Raw genomic sequence first — 23,094 nt, 5'->3', positions numbered from 1 at the left:
TTACTTCTGGACTCCCAATTCTGTTCCATTGATCTACATGCCCATCCTTATGCCAATACCACACTGTCTCCATTATTAACTTCTGAAAGTTTTAAAATAGGGTAGTGTAAATCCTCCAACTTTGTTATCATTTTTCAAATTTATTTTGGCTATTTGAGGACCTTTGCATTTCCATTTGAATTTTAGCTTACCTTGTCAATTTAGGGAACCTTGCAATCTTAACAATACTGAAAATTCCAATCCATTAACATGGAATGTCTCTCCCATTTATTTAGATCTTTTAAAATTTATCTTAGCAATGTTTTGTGGTTTTCAGTATACAAATTTTGTACTTCTTTTGCTAAATTTCTTAAGTATTTTATTCTTTTTGATGTTGTTAGGAATGTTTTCCTGATCGTTTTCTTAATTGCATTTTTGGATTGTTCATTGCTAATGTACAGAAATACAAATAATTTTGGTATATGGATCTTGTGTCTTGTGACCTTGCTAAATTCATTTATTAATTTTAGTAGTGTGTGTTTGTGTGTATTCCTTAGGATTTTCTAAATATAAATCATGTTGTCTGCAAATTAAGACAGTTTTTACTACTCCCTTTCTAATCTGAATGGCTTTAAAATAATTTTGTTTTTTTGCACTGGTTAGAATCTCCAGTACAATGCAGTACAATGATGAATAGAAGTAATGACAGTGGACACTCTGGTCTTGTTTCTGATCTTAGAGGAAAAGTATTCAGTCTGTCATGATTACATATATTAGTTAAAGGTTTTTCATAGATGTTCTTTATCAGGTTAGGAAAGTTTCCTTCTAATCCTAGTTTGTTGAGTGCTTTTATCATGACAGGGTGTTGAATTTTATCAAATGCTTTTCCTGTATCTATTGAGATGATTATGTGTATTTTGTCCTTTATTCTATTAATATGGTATTTTTAATTGTTTTGTGGGCTTTTTTTTTAAAGACACACTTATTCAGTGTCATGATCAGACTATTATATTTAGAAATCAACAGCATGGGTGCAAAAAAAGAAAATCTACATTAAAACCCTTTGTTGGAATGCTTTACACCTTCCATAGAACAGAAACTAAAATAACCTGTTATACAATTAGTCACAAATACAGTCCTCGAATATATACACTACCAAACGTAAAATAGATAGCTAGTGGGAAGCAGCCGCATAGCACAGGGAGATCAGCTCAGTGCTTTGTGACCACCTAGAGGGGTGGGATAGGGAGGGTGGGAAGGAGGGAGACGCAGGAGGGAAGAGATATGGGGACATATGTATAACTGATTCACTTTGTTATAAAGCAGAAACTGACACACCATTGTAAAGCAATTATACTCTAATAAAGATGTTTTTTAAAAAGTTATACAAATATAAAACAACAACAACAAAAAAACCCAACAAATACAGTCCTCGAGTTCCTTTTGCCCATACACCTGAGTATTGTCTAAAATGTCTTATTTGTAGCAGCTAGGCCCTGCCACCACTGTGCTTGGCTGAATTCACAAATCTGTTATAACCTAGCTTCCCTGTCACTTCTCTGGTTCTCCTCTCCTGCTAAGCTTTGTTTCCTGGCAGTAATTAAAACCTTCTGCCACTGCCACAGCTACTGCTGCCACTGGAACCTCCAGAGCCAACTTGGTTTCATGGTTTGGCAAAGTATTGGCTTCCACCACCACAGGGGCCAGAACTTGTGCCTCCAAAGTTTCCTCCTTTTGTGGGTCCAAAGTTTGAAGATTGATTGTTGTAATTGCCAAAGTCACTGTAGCTTCCACCACCTCCAAAACTGCTTCCATCATTACCAAATCCATTATAGCCATCCTGCCACCATATCCACCACCACCGTGGCCGCCACCAAAGCCACCTCGACCACTGAAGTTTCCTCCATGACCAAAGCTGTCACTCCCACCAAAACCACGTCTGCGACCACCACCAAAGTTTCCAGAACGACTGTGATCTCTTTGGCTGGATGAAGCAACAGCCATCTCTTGCTTAGATAGGGCTTTCCTTACTTCACAGTTGTGGCCATTCACAGTGTGGTATTTCTGAATGACAATCTTGTCTACAGAGTCATGGTCATCAAAGGTTACAAAAGCAAAGCCTCTCTTTTTGCCACTGCCTTGGTCAGTCATGATTTCAATCACTTCGATTTTCCCATACTGTTCAAAATAATCTCTTAGATGATGTTCTTCAGTGTCTTCTTTAATGCCACCAACAAAAATCTTTTTCACAGTTAAGTGGGCACACGGTCTTTGAGAATCTTCTCTTGAGACGGCCCTCTTTGGTTCCCCAACTCTTCCATCTACCTTGTGTGGCCTTGCTTTCATGGCTGCCTCCACCTCCTCCACAGTGGCATATGTGACAACCCCGAAGCCTCTGGAGTGCCTGGTGTTTGGATCCCTCATTACCACACAGTCTGTGTGCGCTCCCCATTGCTCACAATGGCTCCTCAGACTGTCATCGGTCGTTTCAAAGTTCAAACCTTCAATGAAGAGCTTCTGCAGCTGTTCAGGCTCTTTGGGAGACTCTGACTTAGACATGACGGCAGTAGAGGGGAGAGACTTCAACAATGCTTACTCGGCAGCATCCGTGGGCAGAAAGCTTCACTGTTTCTTTTTTAAGATTTTTTTGATGTGGACCATTTTTAAAGTCTTTATTGAATTTGTTACAATATTGCTTCTCTTTTATGTTTTGGTTTTTTGGCCACGAGGCATGTGGGATCATGGCTCCCCGACCAGGGATCGAACCTGCACCCCCTGCATTGGAAGGTGAAATCTTAACCACTAGACCGCCAAGGAAGTCCCTAATTGTTTTTAATACTTCTCCAATTTGCATTTCTGGAACAAATCCAACTTTGTTGTGTTTTATAATCCTTTTTCTATATTGCTGAATTCAGTGTGCTAATGCTTTTTAAGATTTCTTGCATGTGTATTCAGGAGGGATATCAGTCTGTAGTTTTCTTTTCTTCTGATGTCTTTATATGTGTCTTTGGTATCAGAGTAATACTGGCCTCACACAAGGAATTGGGAAGCACTTCCATCCTCCTCAATTGTTGAAAGAGTCTGTAAAGGATTGGTGTGATTTTTTTTCCTTTAAATATTTGATCCAATTTGCCACAAAAGCCACATGAGCCTAGGCTTTCTGTGTGTGGGGGTGGGGGGGATGATTTAAATTGCTGAATCCACTTCTTACTTTTTAAAAAATCTATTTGCATATCATAATTTTTTTGTAATACTGCTCATATTAGATAATACAGTTGACCCTTGAACAACATGGGTTTGAATTGCATGGGTCTCCTTATACATGGATTTTCTTCAATAGTAAATACCACAGTACTACACGGTTGGTTGAATCTGTGGATGCATATGCGGAGGAACTGCAGATGCAGAGGAATGGCGAATATGGATATATGCGGATTTTCAACTGCATGGAGGATCAGCGCCCCAACCCCCCGTGCTGATCAAGGGTCAACTGTATGTTTTAACAATTCTCGATTCTGATTTTGCCTCCTGATGGTTGCTATCATTATTTTCTTGGTTGTTTACTAACTTGCCTGAACTAAGTTTATGACCTCTGTCTCCACTATAATGTGGGGCTGCTGACGGCTCTGCTAAGACTTTTTTCTCTTGCTTTTATTTTTAAAGACTAGCTTCCTCAGGGTTGCTCCTATATCTTCATAGCTCAGTGTTAAGGTTTTGCTCAAACACCTCCAGCCAGTATACATCCATTATCTGCTGATGAGTCTGTGGGTGGACTGAGGAGCACGTTCAAGCTTCAAACTATTTACAAGTCTGCTCCAGCTTTTATTTTCTCCTGGTCTCTTTTGCTTCTCATAGGCGTGTAGGCCAGGGATGTGTGAGCATGTACACAGGATATGTGGATTGCCTATCAAGTCCACTATGGCTGTCTCCCTTCCTGGATTTCCCTGTTACATCCCCTGGTAGTCTGCTGGCCCAGTGCCTGCCTCAAACAGTCCTGCAACCTCAGGCTAGCAGTCCTTCTTACCCACTTGCCACTGAGATCTGACAATGCTCTAAATCAAGTGACTTCCTTTCAGCAGCAGCAGTGGCAGCAGCAAAGCGGCTAGCTTTTATTTTACAGCCTGCCTCACCATGGTTGAACTACTGTGCCAACAAAGCTGGAGTGGGGAGTGGTGGTGGTGATAAGTGGTAAGTTGGAGCAAGCCCAGTGTATTAGTCAGGATTCTCCAGAGAAACGGAACCAATAGGATATAGATAGATAGATGGATAGATAGATAGAGACTTATTATGAGAGATTGGCTCACATGATTAGGGAGGTTGAGAAGTCCCATAATCTGTTGTCTGCAAGCTGGAGGTCCAGGAAAGCTGATGGTGCAGTTCCGGTCCAAACTCAAAGGCCTGAGAACCACGGAAGCCAATACTGTAAGTCCAAGTCTGAGTTTGAAGGACCATGAACCAGGAGCATCAACATCTGAGGGCAGGAGAAGATGGATGTCCCAGCTCAAGCTGAGCAAATTTGCCGTTCCTCTGCATTTTTGGCCCTCAGTGGACTGAATGATATCTACTCGTACTGGTGGGGAGATCTTCTTTACTCATTCTACTGATTCAAATGCTAATCTTCCAGAAACACCCTCACAGATACACTCAGAAATGTTTTATCAGCTATCTGTGCATCCTTCAGTTCAATCAAGTTGACACAGAAAATTAACCATCACACTCAGGCAAGTACACCATAGACTTGCTCTGTTCTTACCCAAAGTTCAGAAGTTCTAGGTTTGTTCTAGCCTTGGGTCAATTTCCAGAGTATTGAAATGGTTGTTTTTGACAATTTGTTCAACTTTTTAGTTGCTCTGCACATAGGCGTAAATCCCCTAAACTCAAGAATTTATTTACTCAAATACAGGAGGATTTTCTTCATCAAGGTCAAAGAAACTCTTCCAACTGAGGGAGACATCAGTCTCTGACCAGCATCAGTGCAAGATACAATAGTAATACTGACCTGGAGATTTTTCTACTGTTTTACAATACAGCCTTTGATCCAAACATATGAAGAAGGGAACTAATATTTAATAGAAAATGGACATCAGCTTTGGTGTACACTTTGCTGATATGATTTGAACTTGGAGCCACGTGAGCAAATCTAGATGGCAGAAGCAGCAAACAGAAGGTCATATGTCTGGGGAATGAGAAAGAGAAATTAGGAAAGAAAGAGAGAGAGAAGAATATGAAAGGGGTCTAATGATTTTTCCGAAGGGCTCTTTATACCCAGATAGATTTTCCAATTATTTTGTAAATCCTTCAAAAGCAAGAACAGTCTTTCATGTGTTGTAAAATGCTTTAATATAATGTCAGTACCGCACATGTGTCAAATTAAAATACTATAGTATTCACTAGTTCCAACGGTCTGGGTAGTACTGAAGGCTAGGTTTGTTAATATTTTATGGCCATGAAGCCAAATTCTAACTCTGTAATGTAATGTTAGTGTGTCCTCAATCTAGAAGATGGGGCATTGAGACACACACTAACAAAATTTCAGCCACACAAGAGTCAGATTTTCTGACCTTCGCTTATGTAAACAATATCTAAAAGCAGGCGTGTTAGGAGCCAAAGATTGATGAGCTGCCAAAATGCTGAGTATTTGTTATATAATGTGGAATAGCATCTAGGAATATCTATACCATTTTTAAAATACTCAGGAGACTTAAATTTGTTAAAAATCATTGAATTATACACCAAAACGGGTGAATTATATGATATGTAAAATATGCCTCAATAATGTTACTAAAAATACCCAGGAGACTGGAAAAAAAACATATTTTTCAAATATGAAGTTTGAAAAATATACAGATGCAAAATAAAGTCAATTATAGTCCTAAGAAAAGGCAATCTGTTAGGTATTACAGATATTTAATTCAAACAGATGTCTTACACAGCTGCATTTTAAGGTAGGTGAAACATGCCACTTTAGAAATGAATGTATTAATGAAATGTTAGATGCAATTAGAACTCTAGCTATTCAGGAATAAAATTTTCAACAAATCCTTTTTTAAAATTTTTCTTGAACTTTTACTATCACTTATATTTTCAGAAATTTGCAGCTCATGTAACCAACCTATGAATGACTTTCACCTTGACCACAGATTTATTTGTATGGAAAAACACAACAGTATTTGCTAAGTATATTCAATATCTTCCACCTAATTAGTACCTCAGGGCAGGTTGTTTATAAACAGAAAACAATAAGGGACACGTTAAATATCCCCAGCAGTACTCTCTGCATACTATCAGCTTTAGAAATAAAGAAGACAGTTTGCATTTTAAGCAATAAACCAGCTAGCTACCAGACTGCCATTAAATACAAGGAATCCAACTAGAAAAATGTGGGATTCATGGGGAAATAACATTATCTGCAGCTTTATACACTGGACAAATGAACATGGTTCCCTTTAGCTTCAAATTAGAAATATGTGTAGAGGGCAACATGGAAATAGATACTATTATTTCTGTTTTTGATATTAATTTAAAAAAGAATGTTATAAAAGTGTTTCACACTTGATACTAAATACATCTCAATTTTGCACATCCCCCACCTTCCTACAATCACTGCCAAGTGACTACCTAGTATCCATTTACTTGGATCACAATAGAAATCAGCCATTAATTAGGGAGCATTTGGCTCAAGGGACCTGTAATGGGTTGCAGAGAATTGCACATCATGCCTCATATGCAGATGAGGTTGCCATCTGGTGGATTTTCTCTAACTATAAGCTAACAACATTTATAGGTAAAAGCAGAGTAATCCTTTTCTAGATGGGCAAAGCTGCCACTTTTAGAAAACATCTGGTTTCTTTTAACATTTATTAAGTGTCCATTTTGTGATTTGCTCTGAATGGGTGCCTGTTTTTTGTAACTTAAATATGAGGGAAAAATACCACGAAAGCAAGTATATTAAAACTTCAGATTTAAAAGGTAAAAAATGTGGAATGAAAAAAGATATTCCATGCAAACAGTAACCAAAACAGAGCAGGAGTGGCTACACTTAGATAAAATAAACTTTCAGCTGAAGTCTTTCACAAGATACAAGAAAGTCACTATATCGTGATAACGGGGTCAGTTCAGAAATGGCAATACAATAATAGTAGGGGACTTTAATATCCCACTTTCAATATTGCATAGATCATCTAAATAGAAAATTAATAAGGAAAGAGTGGTTCTGAACAACACTATAGACCAAATGGACCTAACAGACATATACAAAATGTTCTATCCAACAGCACCAAAATACACATTCTTCTCAAGCACACATGGAACATTCTCCAGGACACATCTTATGTTGGGCCGCAAAGCAAGCCTTAGTAAATTTAAGAAGATTGAAATCCTATCAAGTATCTTTTGCAACCACTAAGGCATAAAACTAGAAACCAATAACAGGAGGAAAACTGAAAATTTCACAAATGTGTGGAAATTAAATAATATACTCTTGAACAACCAATGAGTCAAAGAAGAAATCAAAAGGTAAATCAGAAAGTGTCTTGAGACAAATGAAAACAAAAACACAACATACCAAAATTTATGGGATGTAGCAAAAGCAGTTCTAAGGGGGAAGTTCAACACAATAAATACCTACATTAAGAAAAAAGAATGATCTCAAATAGACAACATAACTTTACACCTCCAGGAAATTAGAAAAAGAAGAACAAACTTAGCCCAAAGTTGGCAGAAGGAAGAAAATAATAAAAATTAGGGCAGGAATAAATGAAATAGAGACTAGAATGACAATAATAAAACAAAAAATCAATGAAACTAAGAGTTGGTTTTTGAAAGATAAACAGAATTTACCAACCTTTAGATAGACTAACCAAAAAGAAAAGAGAGCGGATTCAAAAGGTAATAAATGTGACATTTTTATTTAGCAAGTTTTTGCTAAACAAAATTTTGTTATGCTAATATTAAAAATGTCTAGAAGTAAGATCTATGACATCACATTGGTTCTGTTTTAAATGTCAAAGTGACTTCTGATATTAAGTATGTCTTTACCTAACAGCCTCACCATGGGGATTCAGGAGCAGATACATGCCAGAACTATAAACAGTTCCTTCTCTAACTTACTCTAATACAAAATGACTGTTGATTCAAATATCACCACCCAGCTTATCTAGTTTTACTTTTCTCTCCTTCTTTTCCCTAATGACAGGGATAGTATTGGGTTGTTGTAGGGATGAGAGCACCTACCGAATAGATTTTTAATACATCTCAGTAAATATGAGAAGTGGGTATTTTGTTTGTCTGTTTGTTGTTGTGTGTGTGTGTGTTTTTTCTTTTACTGAAGCTCTATCTACTTTTCCATCCTGATGATTTCAATTAACACTACCATGTTTGCATGAAATAACCTACATCAAAGTTAGTTTAAAAAAAGAAATCAGCAAGCAAATACATACATATGTATATACATAAAATATCAATACAAATTGAATACAAATATTAATACAAATGTAGTGACTACTCCAGGAAATATGACACCACAATTGCAAACATGATGTTATATGAATGGGTATTTGTGACTTGGGATAAAATTTCCTTTACAGTAAGGTGATGCAAATAGTTTTTCTATGTATAAGTGAGGCAACGAGCTCTGGAAACCAGTTAGATGACAAGAATAGGCTCTGGTAATGCAGACACTAATGTTGAAAATACATGTGAAGAGTTATATATTTCATGAAATAGGAGGGGATAAAAGCAATACAGCTAAATCAATGTATTTATATAATGGAACTTAATTATTTTACTAAATTTAAATTTTAAATAACCTAAGTAGATATTTAACTCATTCATTTATATCCCTAAACATTTTTATAATCCAGTTGACAAGAAAAACTTTTTGATATCTTCTTATTGAGGTCTCCTTATATTTGAGGATATATAACACATGCTGATGACTACATAATCTGCATTTCTAGCCTAGCCCTTTCTCTTGAACTCCAGACTCAGACACCTAAATATCTCCTAGATATCTCTACTACCATGTTCCACAAAAGAGACAGCAGAGCTAAATGCTTAGGAGTGCAGACTAGGGGTTAAACAGACTGGGTCCAACTCCTGATTCCATCATTTACCAGCTGTGTAACTTTGGACAAGTTACTTCATTTCTTTGATTCTCAGTTTCCTCACTTGTAAAATGGGGATAAAAATAGTACTGATCTTATAGGATTAGTGTGAAAATTAAATGAAATATATACCTAGTACACCTGGCTGAATGTACTCTATTAAACAATCAATAAGTTATACATTCCACTATAAGAAACACATGCACATATATCTCATTGAAACCAGTAATTTTTTCCCTTGGTGTGCCTTAGCTGGCAGCTCTTTTTCTAGACTTGCTGTACCTAAACTGGTTTTAGTGATGTTTTGCAGCAGTTGTCAAAGGTTAGCACGTATGAATAGTATACAAAGGAACACATATATATGGAACGTTACCTACAAAATTCATTCTGTTTATACTGCAAATTGGCAAAACAGAAAAATCAAAATATTTTGCATCATTCACATGGTATTTGTCATATAATACCGTATACAATATAGCAGTTCTTTTGTATATGTCTTACCTTCAACACTAGATTATGAGCTTCTTGATAAACCGCAGTTTAGGCATTTTTAATATCCTTTCTCGCATAATGCCTTGCAGAGAGTAGGTACTCAGTAGATATCAATCAAGTAAGAAAAAAGAAATATACCTTGTCCTTTTACAATAAAAAATGCAAATTTTTCAATCTTAAACAATTGGCAGGCTGAAATATATTTTACTAATCTTTGGGAGAATTAATTATTTAAATTCTCATTTCCTCTCCAGATTATTTCCTTTAATCCTAGACCAATTTTATAAATGTTCCAGACCTATGCATTCTTGGTAGCTTGTCTGACTGAATGTGTATTAAATCATCACAGGTTGCTATTATCTAGGAGTTTTTGTGAAAGTTTGATCACTTGGAAACATCAGCCATATTGCTTTAAAAAAAAAACATGTTTAAAATTTATAGTAATGTCTTGGCAGGTTTCTCTCTCTTTTCTTTCTCCTTTTATTCCATATCCTCTCTTACAAAATATTTGATGGTATATTTTGCAAAACAGTGAACTATTGGAATCAAAATTCCTGCTTGTTCCAAATCATTAACCTTCAAATTCAAGTACCTAAGATGAACTATTTAGTATTAACATACTGAAAGAACAGCAAAAAGCAGGGATAGTGTACAGAATTATGCCATGAATATAAATAAGTCTAGAGCACTTGGGAAGGGGAGGAATGGGAGAGGGAAAGGAAATGAGAATATTATGACTCTTTGGAGGCATTCTTCCGCCTTTCCTCCTCCTTACCTATTTAACCTTCCATTTTTACTGTTTAAGTTCACTTGTCAAATAATCACTAAACATGTATATGAAATAATTCATAAAACGTGTTTAGCACAGTTACTGACACACAGTAAACACTCAGTAAAGGTTAATAAATATTAGCGATTAGTATTATTATTGTGTGCAGTCCCACTTCTTTGCTCTTACATTGACCCCTTTTCCCAAATTTACATATAGGCAGGGTGTGTGGTCAGGGTTGGAATAGAGGAGGACCAGGCAGACTCTTTTTTTAACACTTAAGGTCTGTCTGAATAATATTTTTAAAGTAGTGTCTGGAATTCACTCATTTCATGAAATCTACATTAAATTCCCAGCTCCATCTCTCCAATCAGGAGTCTTTCCAACTAGGCACTCAATGGCATACTTCTTAAGGTTCCCCAATGAGGGCAATTAATGTCTAGAGGCAATTTTTCATAAAAATGCATTCTGTATCCAAAAACACTAGACAAGCCCATATATCTTATGTTTGTGTATCCAGTTAAATTACCTATAATTTTAAGTATTTGAAAGTTGATATAACTCAGTTTTCTGTAGCAGCAGATCTTTTACAGTACAGTGAATAGTCATATATATGGCTTATATATTATAGAACTACTTATTTCACGTTTATTAGAAACAGATTTTCTTTCTGCAAGTGGGCTTCTTAGTCTTCCACCTTTAATGTTATTAGTTTGGACTGCATTATTTCTCCATACGGAGTGTGCTATAAGACTTCCAGTTAAACAAGGCAGATTAGAAACATGCATTCATCTCTGCGCCTGCATGAAGCTCCACTAAAATGACAGTAAAGGAATTTTTTAAAAAAGGTATAAATAGAGAAGGACAAAGAGAACAGGAGAGAAGACAACAGCAGACAAGCAAAGTTGACAAAACTTTAGAAGCTGGAAAGCAATAGATGAGATGAATGTTAAGCTTACTTAACAAACTGGAAAAAGCTGAAACCTAAGGCTGGTGGTGATGAGTTGTTTTTAAAGTTACTCGATATCTCTGAGATACAGAGATACAGGTTGAAGGGAGAGCTAAAAAGAGGAGGATTGATTGAAAGTATGTATAAGGAAAAATTGCATCCCCAAAGCTCCTTATCCATTCAAACAAGATTCAAGTTTTAATACAGCATTCTATTTCACTGCTTGGAGGGTCAATGGGTGCTTCTTGCTTTTGAAGAAGCTTGTTGACTTAGTTGAAAGAAAAACAATGATTTCAGTTAAAAGAAAAATTCAAGTTTTATTTTCTACGGTAATTAAAACATCTTTCCAGAAAAGAAGCTCTAGTGTTGGAAACAATAGGCATAGCTGAGGGCTGGATTGTGAACTTTAGTGAAAATGGGGATTGAATCTCTATTTACTAAATAGTAAGACTGCCCTCTGTCACCTTTCTGCTGGCTGATTTCTAAGATATCTTCAGCTGAGCAGACTGGAGGATTCTGTAGAAGCTGACCAACACAAGTGTAAAGCCCTACAGACACTGATATTTGGGGTCTCCCATTAAAAAGATTGAATTTCTTTCCAGTTACTCCCCAGTGAAGCTCAACAATCCATAAGTCACAACAATGGAGACAGAACTTCTTTTTTGTGCCCCACTCTTAAATATTTATGGCTGACCAAATCCCTAGATATTTGAGTAAATTTTCTAAAATGAAAGACAGAGATCAAAACAACAACAGCAGCAGCAACAAAAGTCAAAGAGAAAAGAAACAAAACTATAATAACATCTTCAGAGAAATGAGGTGATACTAAATTCAAGATACAAGAACAGTGTTCTGTAAAAATGGAACTTTCAATGAATGAGAAAGAGCTCTTAAGAATTCAAAATATAGTAGTAATCTTAAAAATCAATAGAAGATTAAAAATTTTCAATTGATGAGCTCTCCTAGAAAGTAGAACAAAAAGAAAAAGAAATGGAAAATAGAGAAAAGATGAGAAAGTTCAAGGATTCAGTACTGGAGGGCCAAATTGGACCAAAAGAAGTTCCAGAAAGAGAGGACAGAAAAAGCAGAAGGAAGGAAATTACTAAAGAAATAACACAAGGAAAATTCCTAGCACTGCAGGATATGAATATCAGATTACAAAGGTCTATCATGTATCCAGAACAGTGAATGAGAAAATAATTCTCAGTAACATACATCATAGTGAAATTTCAGAAGATAGAATAAACAAAAGATTTTAGAAGCTTCCTGAGAGAAAAAAACAGGTCATATACAAAGTATCACCAATAATATGAGGAACAAACTTCTAAACTGTATCCCTAAAATCAAGAAGACAAGTTTTTAGGGAAAAATCATTTCCAACTGTGATAGGATGAAGAATGCCTCCCCCCAAAGATGTCCTTGTCATAATCCCTGAACCTGTGGATATGTTACCTTACATGGTAAAAGGGATTTTGCAGATGTGATTAAGTTAAGGATCTTGAGATGGGTGATTATCCTGGATCTTCTGGGTAGGACCAATGTAATTAAAAGAATTCTCATAACAGGGAGGCAAGAAAATCAAAGTAAAAAAAAGGAGATGTGTAAACTGAAGCATGGGTTGGAGTGATATGCTTTGAAGATACAGGAAGGAGCCATGAGCCAAGGAATGCAGGTGGCCTGTAGAAACTGAAAAAAGGAAGGAAAAGGATTCTCCTTTAGGGCCTCTAGAAGGAAACAGCCTTGCTAACACCTTGACTTTAGCCTATTGAAAATGAATTCAGATTTCTGGTCAAAATAGAATAAATTTTTGTTGTTTTGAGCCACTAAGTTTGGGGTAATTCATTACAGCAGCAATAGGAAACTAACAAGCCAACCTAGAATTCTATATCAGTCTAACAACTGGATGAGAGATTAGAACAAGGTGTTTTCAGACATGCAAAAATCTCGAAAAAATTTATCATCTTTCTCAGGAAGTTATTGGAGGACATTTGTCCACCAAAATGAGGAAGTTAAAGGAAAAGTGAGGGGAACATAAGGTATAGAAAATGGGATCCAATACAAGAGAAAGGCAAAAGGAATTTTCAAGATAACAGTAAGAGGATACCCCAGGAAGACAGCTATTCAGAAAGATAAACCAGCTCAAACTGAAACAGGATAAAAATCCCTATCACAGACATCTTTAATTTTAAAAAAATTAAGTTATAGTTACCCTGATGTATTTGAACATACAGAGAGGAGCTGTATGGATTTCTTGGGAAGACCTGTTTGGGTATGAGTAAGTGATAGATTCAGAAAAAAGAATCCTAAGCAAATAAAAATTAAATAAAATGTAGCAGAACAAAATTTTTATAGGATAGGAAATGTAATAACAAACTCAATACATGGTTAAACTCTGAATAATGTTTACAAAGTCATAGTAATCACTGAATATTGATTTTACCAAAAATTTGGGGAGGAAGGGAAGTATGTGTTTATGGGTACATAAGAGAGTCAAACTGCCACCTCTCATAATAGAAAGTCAATAGATATTATCTAAAAAGCTGAAAAATCAAGAAATAGCTGTGGAAAATGAATGTTGCCTGCCATTTCAGTAAACAAAGGGTGTTGCAGCCATCAAACCATCAGCCACTGCAGCCCCCCGCAACGGTGCACCCTGAGGGGAACTGAGAATGGAGAAAAGCAGGATACTGGCCCCAAATAGTTAAGATGCATATCAAAGGAATAATTTTGATGAGCCCAGACTCTTGCATCTTCCCATACATAGAAAAGCACTAAATTCATTACCTTGAGATGTCTGTTTTTTTGTGATTATCAGTAACTTTTGATATTCGACTACATGTTTTTTTGCTTTTAGCAAAAACTGCTATATATCCTGGCTCCTCCCTTACCTCTTTGGAACAGTTCCTCAGAGCTATCTGAGAGGCTGTTTCCCAGGCTACAGTCCTCAATAACATCCCAGAATAAAACATAACTTGCAACTTTCAGGTTGTGTGGTTTTTTTTCAGTTGACATAGCAATATAAGCGTGTTATCGATACAGAGAAACATGGTAGTAAATATTATAGGGAATAGCTAAAATTGTTTAAAGTTATTGTCCTTTGGAGTGAGAATCAGGAACGGAGAGGGATAGGACAGAGAACTATTGTTTTTTACTGTACTATTTAAAAAAAAAAACTATGTACATGGTATCAATTTAATAAAATTAAAATTTTACTTTAAAAGTGAGTTATTCCCATGAACAATACATTTTTGTGCTTAGCTTAATTCATCTAAGATGCATTGTGGGCATATTCTAATCTAGAAAGCACAGTTTTTATGATAGGTAAAAATCCTCTTACATATATTGGCACATTTGCACTTACTCAATTCTTGAGGGATACAAATAAAAATCGTTGCTATGACCTATAGGGCTTGTTTAACTCTCTAATCTCATTGCATGCCACCGATTCCTTTGCCTATTATGCTCTACCTACACTGTCGTTTTTCATTTCTCTTTTCAAACAAGAAAAGCACCTTTCCTGATGACCTGTCCAGTCTATTCACTTTGCTTGGAAGGCTATTCCCTCAGTCTTCTCCTGGTTGGCTCCTTATCTTTCAAGCCTCAGCTTAAATGTCACTTCCCCAGAGAAGCTTTCTTTGACCATTGAATCTAAAGTCGGTTCCCACGCCACCCCACCCCTCCTGTTATTCTCTCTTGCATTGCTCAGTTTTTTATTGCACTTTATCACAACATATTTGCATGCTTGTGTGTTTTCATTGATTCTAAGCTGTCTAGTCTATCTGTGTGTAGCAGAGGGACCTGTACATAGTAAGTGCTCAATGAATATTTTTGAATTAATTTGTTTTTATTAAGTGATCTGTCCATACCTCTGATATTTATAGAGAATGGAATGTTATATTCTGTAGTTTTTGCTATAAGTTAGCAAAAATTAGATAGAGAATTAAGTAAAAACAAAATAAAACAACTCAGACCTTTTTGAAAACTTGAGTTCTTGAAAAACATCCAAGTCTTAATATCTTTTGTCTCATCTGAGTACTAGCCCTCTATCATATAATGGATTCTAAACAATGTCTGGTATTATGTTACATTCAGTATAGTCTCCTTTAATCAAACATTTTATCATTTGTAGTTAAGCTGATTATGATAAGTTTACGAAACAGGGGCTTAATTAACATCACTGATCCATACAGGAGGCATATACTCATATAATTAGGATCACATAAATGTCTTTTCCTTCTTCCAAAAATACTTGGTAGTAAGATGTATAACTTATAGTCACAATAATAGAATTAAATGCTTCATTTAGGTGACTTAAAAGAGCATTTCATGGTCTTTGATCTTTGTCTTTGTAGCCTAGGAAGGAATGTGAGGTAAAAATCACAAAGGTTCATTTTAATTATTTAAGTAATATTGTAGTTTTGATATGATTTGTAGTGTAATTTTTTATAAGCAGCAATTTCATGTACAGATAGGATTTGTAAAAATCTTTCAATTTCAGTCTGATAAAAAGAGATCAGACATGTAATTTGTCTACCACATTGCTTGTCACATTAGGAGTCTTCAATAAAAATTAGCTTTTTTCCCTGCCTGTGATAACTCAAGTAGTGGTACAGCCAACTCTCATTCATTACAATTCATTAACACCTCAATTTTATACTTGTGTTTTTTTAACCTAAGCCAAAGACCCTGATCTGATTTATTTGAACTCATTGTTTCTGCTTCTTCATATTTTCTTTCATATCTTTTTTTGGGTATCCTTTTGAATCTTGATTTTATCAGCTCTTGCACACTCTTGGGTAAATGAATTATTTCATTCTACTCACTAGGATCTTGAAGAAACTAGGAAACCTAGTTGGAATCTTTTAAACATGGTTGAAAGAAAAATATCTATTAGTAAACTGTAGAGGAGGAAAAAAAATCTTTTTTGTCCCTCTACCCTTCCCTAGGTGGGGCCTTGTAAATTAGACTGACAAAAGACAGATTAACAAGAGAACAACAAACAGAAGTTTACTAACATGTGCATCAGGCATACGCTACAGGTACTCAATGATGAGTAACTGAAAGGGGTGGTTAGAGCTTGACCTAATACAGCAGCTTAAAATAACAAAAAAGTCTTAGAGGGCTGACAAGACAAAGGAAATGGACTTTGAGTTTTTGGGGTGGCAAATTGGGAGAAGGTAAATATATGGGGGAACTAACGGATCATAAGAGCTAGTTAGTAAAGTTTGTTATGTAGGTTCCTCTGATGCTGATTCCAGGCTGTAAGGGTCTAGAGCTGTCTCTGGTGGTTAACTTCTGTCCTTCCTGGTACAGAGGGGAGGTGCATACCCTTACAACTACCACTTTTAGGCAAATAAGGGTAGGGCAGAAAGTTTTTCTTGTATCTGCTTCTTCTCAATTGCCTTCAGCTCAAAATAATTCTTATGTCAACGTGCCATATTTTGCAGTAGCATATTCTGCTAGCTCTTTAAAATTAAACAATTTTCTTTATGGTTCTCCAAAAATTGACTCTATTATAGTAAAATTTTGATGTGACCAGTGTAGGCAAGAAATAATTATTTTTGTGTCCCTAACAGTAAGACAATTACCATCAATAATATTTGGAAGGGGGAGGAGCAAAGGGAGAGTCAAGTTCTGGCAACTCTTCAAGAACACAATGGATCCACAAAGCAGAGATTAAAAACAAATGTTTTATAATATGCAACTTCTCAGCTTTGATAAAAGACATTTACTTTAATAATAAAGGATATATAGAAACTTCTGATGAATGATGAAAAATTAAAGAAATAAATCTAAACACAATAGTTAGGCAGCTCAAGGATTCTATAACGTGCTGTGTTTAAAAGATTAAGAAGAAACATTGCTGGTTTTTCAGACTTTAAAAGTCATATTGCTGTTATTACTTTATACTATAATATAGATACCAATACTGTAGGCTCATCATTAAAGGATAAGTCAGCATAGTATGCCTTGACAAGCATCTGGAGGGTTGGATTCAACCCTCTGCTATTATTATCTTGGGAAAAAATCACAATCTATTTGAATCTCTGTTTCCTGTCCATAAAATAAAACCAATGAATTCCATGGTTTCTTAATTCTAAAAGTTCACAGGACTGCCCTCGTGGTGCAGTGGTTAAGAATCCGCCTGCCAATGCAGGGGACACGGGTTCGATCCCTGGTCCAGGAAGATCCCACATGTCATGGAGCAACTAAGCTCATGCGCCACAACTACTAAGCCTGCTCTCTAGAGCCTGCGAGCCACAACTACTGAGCCCGCGTGCCACAACTACTAAAGCCCCCACACTTAGAGCCCGTGATCCACAACAAGAGAAGCCACTGCAATGAGAAGCCCGTGCACTGCAACAAAGAGTAGCCCCCGCTCACTGCAACTAGAGAAAGCCCATGCGCAACAATGAAGACCCAACACAGCCAAAAATAAATAAATAAATAAATAAAATTAATTAAAAAAAAAATAAGTCCACAAAACTTTGATCAGCCTATGAACAAAACCATATATTCTTGAGATAGAAAAGGCACTATGTTTTATTTATTGTTGTATTCCCCACAGGGCCTAGCATGGTACCTAATAATGTAACTCTTTTTTAGTTCAATAAACATTTATTTTATGTCCCTAGGTTCCAGGGACAGCACTAAATTCTGGAAATTCAGAGATGACTTAGACACGGTCTCCACTCTTTCAGGATTTTACGTTCCAGAGGAAGAAAAAAGTATACAGGTAATTTAAACATCAAGAATTATGACAGAGGTAGGCAAAGAACAATATTTGCACATAATGCACATACCTTACAAGGGTCAGAGAAGGGCTTCCTGGAGGAACTTGCACCTCTGCTGAATCTTGAAGGATTAGCTAACCATACTGATGGGGAGGGAGAGGAAACAGCAAGAGCAGAAACAGAAAAATATAAAAAGAATATGAATAAATTAATATGGCAAACATTCATCACAATTTCATTCTGAATTATTTAAAAAATAAAATAGAGAAAAATAAAATAAAATAAAATAAAATAGATCCTCATTTATGTAAAACCAATATGAAACCACCCTAACCATAAGGATAACTAATGCTACTTTATTTTCCATATTTCCTTTAGATTCTCAGCAATAGCTCTGTGTTTATTTTATTGGGCAAGTATATACGATATTTCTTCTAAAATGCATGTCAGAAAACCTGGGTTTCATATGTCATGAAAAACTGAAAGATTTTGAAAGGGGGGGTAGAAAAGGATTACTGGGTAGCTTACAGAAGGCTGGGCATTGCCTAGTACATCCTTCCTGGTTATCTGACTCTGTAGTGTTCTGAGCCTTTCATTGGATTAGAAAGAGTCCTGGAAATCTTGCCTCAGTCCACTGGTGCTGTCTGAAAGTTATCTAAGTGATGTCAACTCAGAAGTCTATTCTTTGAAGTGGCAATCATGTGAAGTACCTGGTAAGGTCCTTTTCCATGAGGCTCTGAGATTGTTCTTCTTTGTTGAAGATACAAATTCTAGCCTGTAGTAGAATCTTCGGGTAAGCTTTAGAGTAAAACAAGAACATTAAGAGATTTAATGGCTGTGGTTAATTTATTACTATTGCCAATTCTATCAAAATAGAGGAGCCGTATTGGAGTCCAGTATGTAACTATTTCACAGGAGTTTTGATGAGGGTTATTCCTGAAGGTAAAACAGTATTATGGAGGGCACATCCATCATGGAGGGCACTGACAAATTGCTGGGGACTTCCCGTAAAGCATGCAATTTCTGAAATTTTTATACTAATGTTTTACCAAACAAACGTAATTTAGGAAAGGCTGAATGTCCCTTCTGATCTGACAACTTTTCCCATGCAACTTTACTATAGTAACAAATTAAACAAACCTAATTATTTCCAGTATCTTTTTTTATATGGTGGCAGCGCAAATCTTTGTGATTCCAAAGGCCCTCTGAGAAGTCTTAGAGGTTTTACGCATAAAAGTTTTAGTTTTATGTATGTAATATATTCTGAAAATTTTATTTTATGTGTCCTAAATTTAGGAACTGATTTTGGGAAGACAAAATTAAGGGTTGTCGGAGGAGATTTGGTCACTTGATTAGGTAGGATCATGAGTGACTGAGAAACAATGCTTCCCTTCCTATTTAATCCAAGTACAAATAATGCGTTTAAAAAAAATACAATGTAACACTATTTACATAATGTAACACAATGTTACACAATGTAACACAATGTAAGTGAAGAGTCGCGTTCTATGGGTATTTTCCCCTTAAATAATCAGGGACACAAAAAGACAACTTACGCGATAGAAGATTATTCTTGTAAGACACAGAATCTTTGCTATTTAGGCAGATTACATGTAAGGTAAAGAATAATCTTTCAAATCGTAGGTGGAACCATTAATTACTAAATAAAGGAAACAACCCCATCTAAACTGCGGCCTCTCCCGTTGCGGAGCACAGGCTCCGGACGCGCAGGCCCAGCGGCCATGGCTCACGGGCCCAGCCGCTCTGCGGCACGTGGGATCCTCCCGCACTGGGGCACGAACCTGTGTCCCCTGCATTGGCAGGCGGACTCCCAACCACTGCTCCACCAATAAGCCCAGTACACACTTTTTTAAAAGGTGCTTAAAGATCCTGGATATTATCTTCAAGCTGGCATACCAGGAAGCATAGTTACTGTTGAAATAAAGCTTGTCAGAATGCTGATTTAATGTAGTTGAAAAGAAATTTACGTTTTTCATAATCATAAACATTTTTAGAAATAATGTTAACTTATTTGATAAGTAAGCCTGTGTAAGTTTAGGAAAAACACACCCAAGTAAAATAAAATGCATACTTAACACTGACAAAACAGAGAAAAGACTTAATTACCAAAATTTTATATCAATTATGTAATCTTGGGTTCTTAAATCGTTTCTGGATCAATTTCTGCAAGAAGATGTTTTAGTAAAGTCTAGAACATTTAAAGTATTAATGTAACCAAGCAAGGGCTTGTGGGCCCATGCCACAGGAAGCCAAACTCTGACAGTGGGAGTTTGCAGCAAAGTAAGGGTTTATTTGCAGGGCAACAAGCAAGGGAGTGGGATACAAGTCTCAGATTCACTCCATCTTGGTCTCTGAGTTGGAGATGTTTTGAAGGGGAAGAACAAAGAAACTGGAATTAATCATTGTCTTGTGATATTTCTGTGACATTTCTTAAGCATGATTTCATGAGTCAAGATGTCTCTGGTTTAGGATTCTCTGGCCATGTGGTCCATGGCTCAGGGGTCTGTGAGCTCATCTTGCCCTGGAGAAACAGCCTGAGTTTTTAAGGTAATGATGATATCTATAACAACAGCAACTTTAGTCACCTGACTCTGGTTGGTTAGTGTTCAGTTAGCATAGGATTGAGGTCAGAGGGCACAAGAAAGGGAAAAAAGTTTTGAATAGAGAGATTAATCATTAACTCGGTAAGGAAACTGTTTTAGCGGGGCTCAGTTTCATCAGATATTCAATTTTCTTATTTTCTGGAAATTTAAGACTATTCAATTTCTGTATGTGCTTATTCTCTCTATGAGCTCATCAGAACAGTGCTCCTTTAATTTATATCTTCCAGATATAGGAAAAGATATCATAGACACAAGATCTTTCTGAATTACAGAATATTTTGGAATATTTTTTGTCTTTATATTCCAATAAATATTCATACTTTATTCCTCTTATTGGGCAGAAAATATGCTTATATTTTATTATTTAACCATGATCTTTCTACATTTATTGTTATTATGAAACTAGTTTTATTAATTCATGAAATTTGGTATCAAGAAAGGGGTAGAGCATACCACCCCTCAAAAAGACATGTACTCAAGCTACAAGATTTAGAGAAACAGTCTTGTTAGAAATAGGCTTAATAGGTTTTTTTAGCCCATGTTCTAGGCTTAATTCACCTCTAATCCTTCTCGTGTTAAGAGTTTCTTCTCATACCTTCCCTTCTGTATTTAACCAGGCAGAGCAAAACATCCATATTAGCTAAACTGAAATTTTAAGTAGGAAATACAGAAAACATTAGAATGAGATAAAGCAGGCAATGATCTTAGTAATGGTGGTAGGACAAAGAAGAGGAGTCTTGAGAAATCGCCTCTCCCGTACCTGATTGCCTAAGTATAATATATATGTGGTATTTATTCATGCTAATGTATAATTTTACATTTTATTATAATTTAAATTTATGGTAATTCTACGTTTTAAATGGTTCAATGGATGGGTTCAATGACAGAGATGTAGGCTTCAGGCCTTAAAGCCTCTCTTTTTTTTTTTTCTTAGAGAATGGACTTGAGGATATGGGGAGGGGGAAGGGTAAGCTGTGACCAAGTGAGTGAGTGGCATGGACATACATACACTACCAAACGTAAAATCAATAGCTAGTGGGAAGCAGCCGCATAGCACAGGGAGATCAGCTCGGTGCTTTGTGTCCACCTAGAGAGGTGGGATAGGGAGGGTGGGAGGGAGGGAGACGCAGGAGGGAAGAGATATGGGAACATATGTATAACTGATTTATTTTGTTGTAAGGCTGAGGCTGACACACCATTGTAAAGCAATTATACTCCAATAAAGATGTTAAAAAAAAAGCCTCTATTTTACACACAATGCTTGCTAATGGAGCTTACTGTTTCTCTGCAGCTTCCAAGACTCTGTAGGGCTCTGGTTTCTTGAGAACCACAGCTGGAAGAAGAGCCCAGGCTGATGAGCGATTTTTAAAAGGCACTTTTTTTTCAGATGCCCTCAACAGACTTGAAGTAAAACCATCTCTCAAATGTATCTTGGCTAAAGAATCCCAAACTTCTATATCATTAAAAGAGCTGTGGTACCCGAGCAAGGATGCAAACACAAGGGTGTGAGGCTTCATGATTATTTTTTTAAACCCCACTTTTGAAAAAAATAAATTTGTCAATTGCCCACCTCCTTAACTGTGAGGGTCCCATGAGCTTCTACACGCAAAGGGCTTACAACAGTGCCCCGCACATAGGCCAGGAGCATTGTTTGCTCCCAACTCATCCCCGGCGACACAGTTCAGGTGGCTGCTGCCCCCTGGCGGCCACGCCCGACTTCCGCCTCCCGCACCTAGAGCCGTTGCGGCGTCCACGTGGTGTCCGCTACGTCACGTCCGGCCCTTGATATTCGTGGTTGTGGGTCACGCGCGATGAAGTGCGTGTTTGTTACTGTAGGGACTACCAGCTTTGACGACCTTATTGCATGTGTGTCGGCGCCCGACAGTTTGCAAGTGAGTGGGGAAGGCGAGCGGGAGGCGAGCGGGAGGCAAGCGGGAGGCAGGCGAGCGGCGGCTGGGCTCCCCGCGCTGAGCTCGCCGCTCGCCGCCACCAGCCTGACCGCTAACCTCGGTAACCTTGCCTGACGGTTGCACTCGGGAAGAATCCCTGGCAGCTCAATATCTGGTGCCGCCGCCCATCAGCTGGCTCCTCCCCGCGCCTGACTGGGCCTTCCTCCAGCTCCCCCGGTGTTTGGGGTCCTCCGCCTCCTCTTCCCGTTTCCTATAGCCTTGCCGGGCCGCTCCTCCCCGTCCTTTTTCCGGTTCCTCCTTTCTCCCGGATTTTCTCCGCGGATTCTCCGCCTCCGCCTCTCTTCCGGCTTAGTCTCTCCTTCCAGCGGCTCCGCCTCTCCGAGCCGGGGTTCCGGCCCGCCTCCCGGGTCCGTGCCTGTGCCCGCCTCGCTGGCCTCTTGGGGCCGCGCGGTCGACGCGCTCCGTCGGGCTCTGCCCTGCCCGACCCGGCCGGTCCGCTCGGCGCCCTGCCCCGCCGCGCTCGGGCCGAGGCC

The 23,094-nt window shown here is 37.4% G+C and overlaps 2 protein-coding genes across 3 annotated transcripts in view; one reads left to right on the top strand and one right to left on the bottom strand.

The window, feature by feature from the left end:
• Positions 1-466: 466 nt before the first annotated feature.
• Positions 467-22,963, bottom strand: LOC137216923 (heterogeneous nuclear ribonucleoprotein A1-like 3). Of its 2 annotated transcripts, none has more exons than XM_067723056.1 (4): positions 22,222-22,963; positions 18,738-18,825; positions 18,097-18,170; positions 467-4,377 (listed from the first exon to the last, which is right to left on the bottom strand). In XM_067723056.1, the coding sequence occupies exon 4, from the start codon at positions 2,536-2,538 to the stop codon at positions 1,531-1,533; it is 1,008 nt and encodes a 335-aa protein (XP_067579157.1). In that variant the 5' UTR covers positions 2,539-4,377; positions 18,097-18,170; positions 18,738-18,825; positions 22,222-22,963; the 3' UTR covers positions 467-1,530. The 2 variants fall into 2 exon arrangements, with proteins under 2 accessions (XP_067579157.1, XP_067579158.1); XM_067723057.1 differs by having other exon boundaries at positions 22,658-22,963.
• Positions 22,384-23,094, top strand: part of ALG13 (ALG13 UDP-N-acetylglucosaminyltransferase subunit) — a 74,821-nt gene continuing 74,110 nt past the window's right edge. Inside the window, 1 exon segment of the mRNA XM_067722689.1 lies at positions 22,384-22,543. Within this exon segment, the coding sequence (XP_067578790.1) occupies positions 22,463-22,543 (81 nt within the window). The 5' untranslated portion in view covers positions 22,384-22,462.

Source organism: Pseudorca crassidens, chromosome X (assembly GCF_039906515.1).
Source record: "Pseudorca crassidens isolate mPseCra1 chromosome X, mPseCra1.hap1, whole genome shotgun sequence".
NCBI classification, from domain to species: domain Eukaryota; kingdom Metazoa; phylum Chordata; class Mammalia; order Artiodactyla; family Delphinidae; genus Pseudorca; species Pseudorca crassidens.
Note: the sequence above shows the minus strand (reverse complement) of the source record. Positions and strands in the feature narration are given on the sequence as shown.

What these genes read in the sequence shown, in the direction of transcription:
- LOC137216923 (XM_067723056.1), bottom strand. Translation starts at nt 2,538, where the DNA reads ATGTCTAAGTCAGAGTCTCCCAAAGAGCCTGAACAGCTGCAGAAGCTC.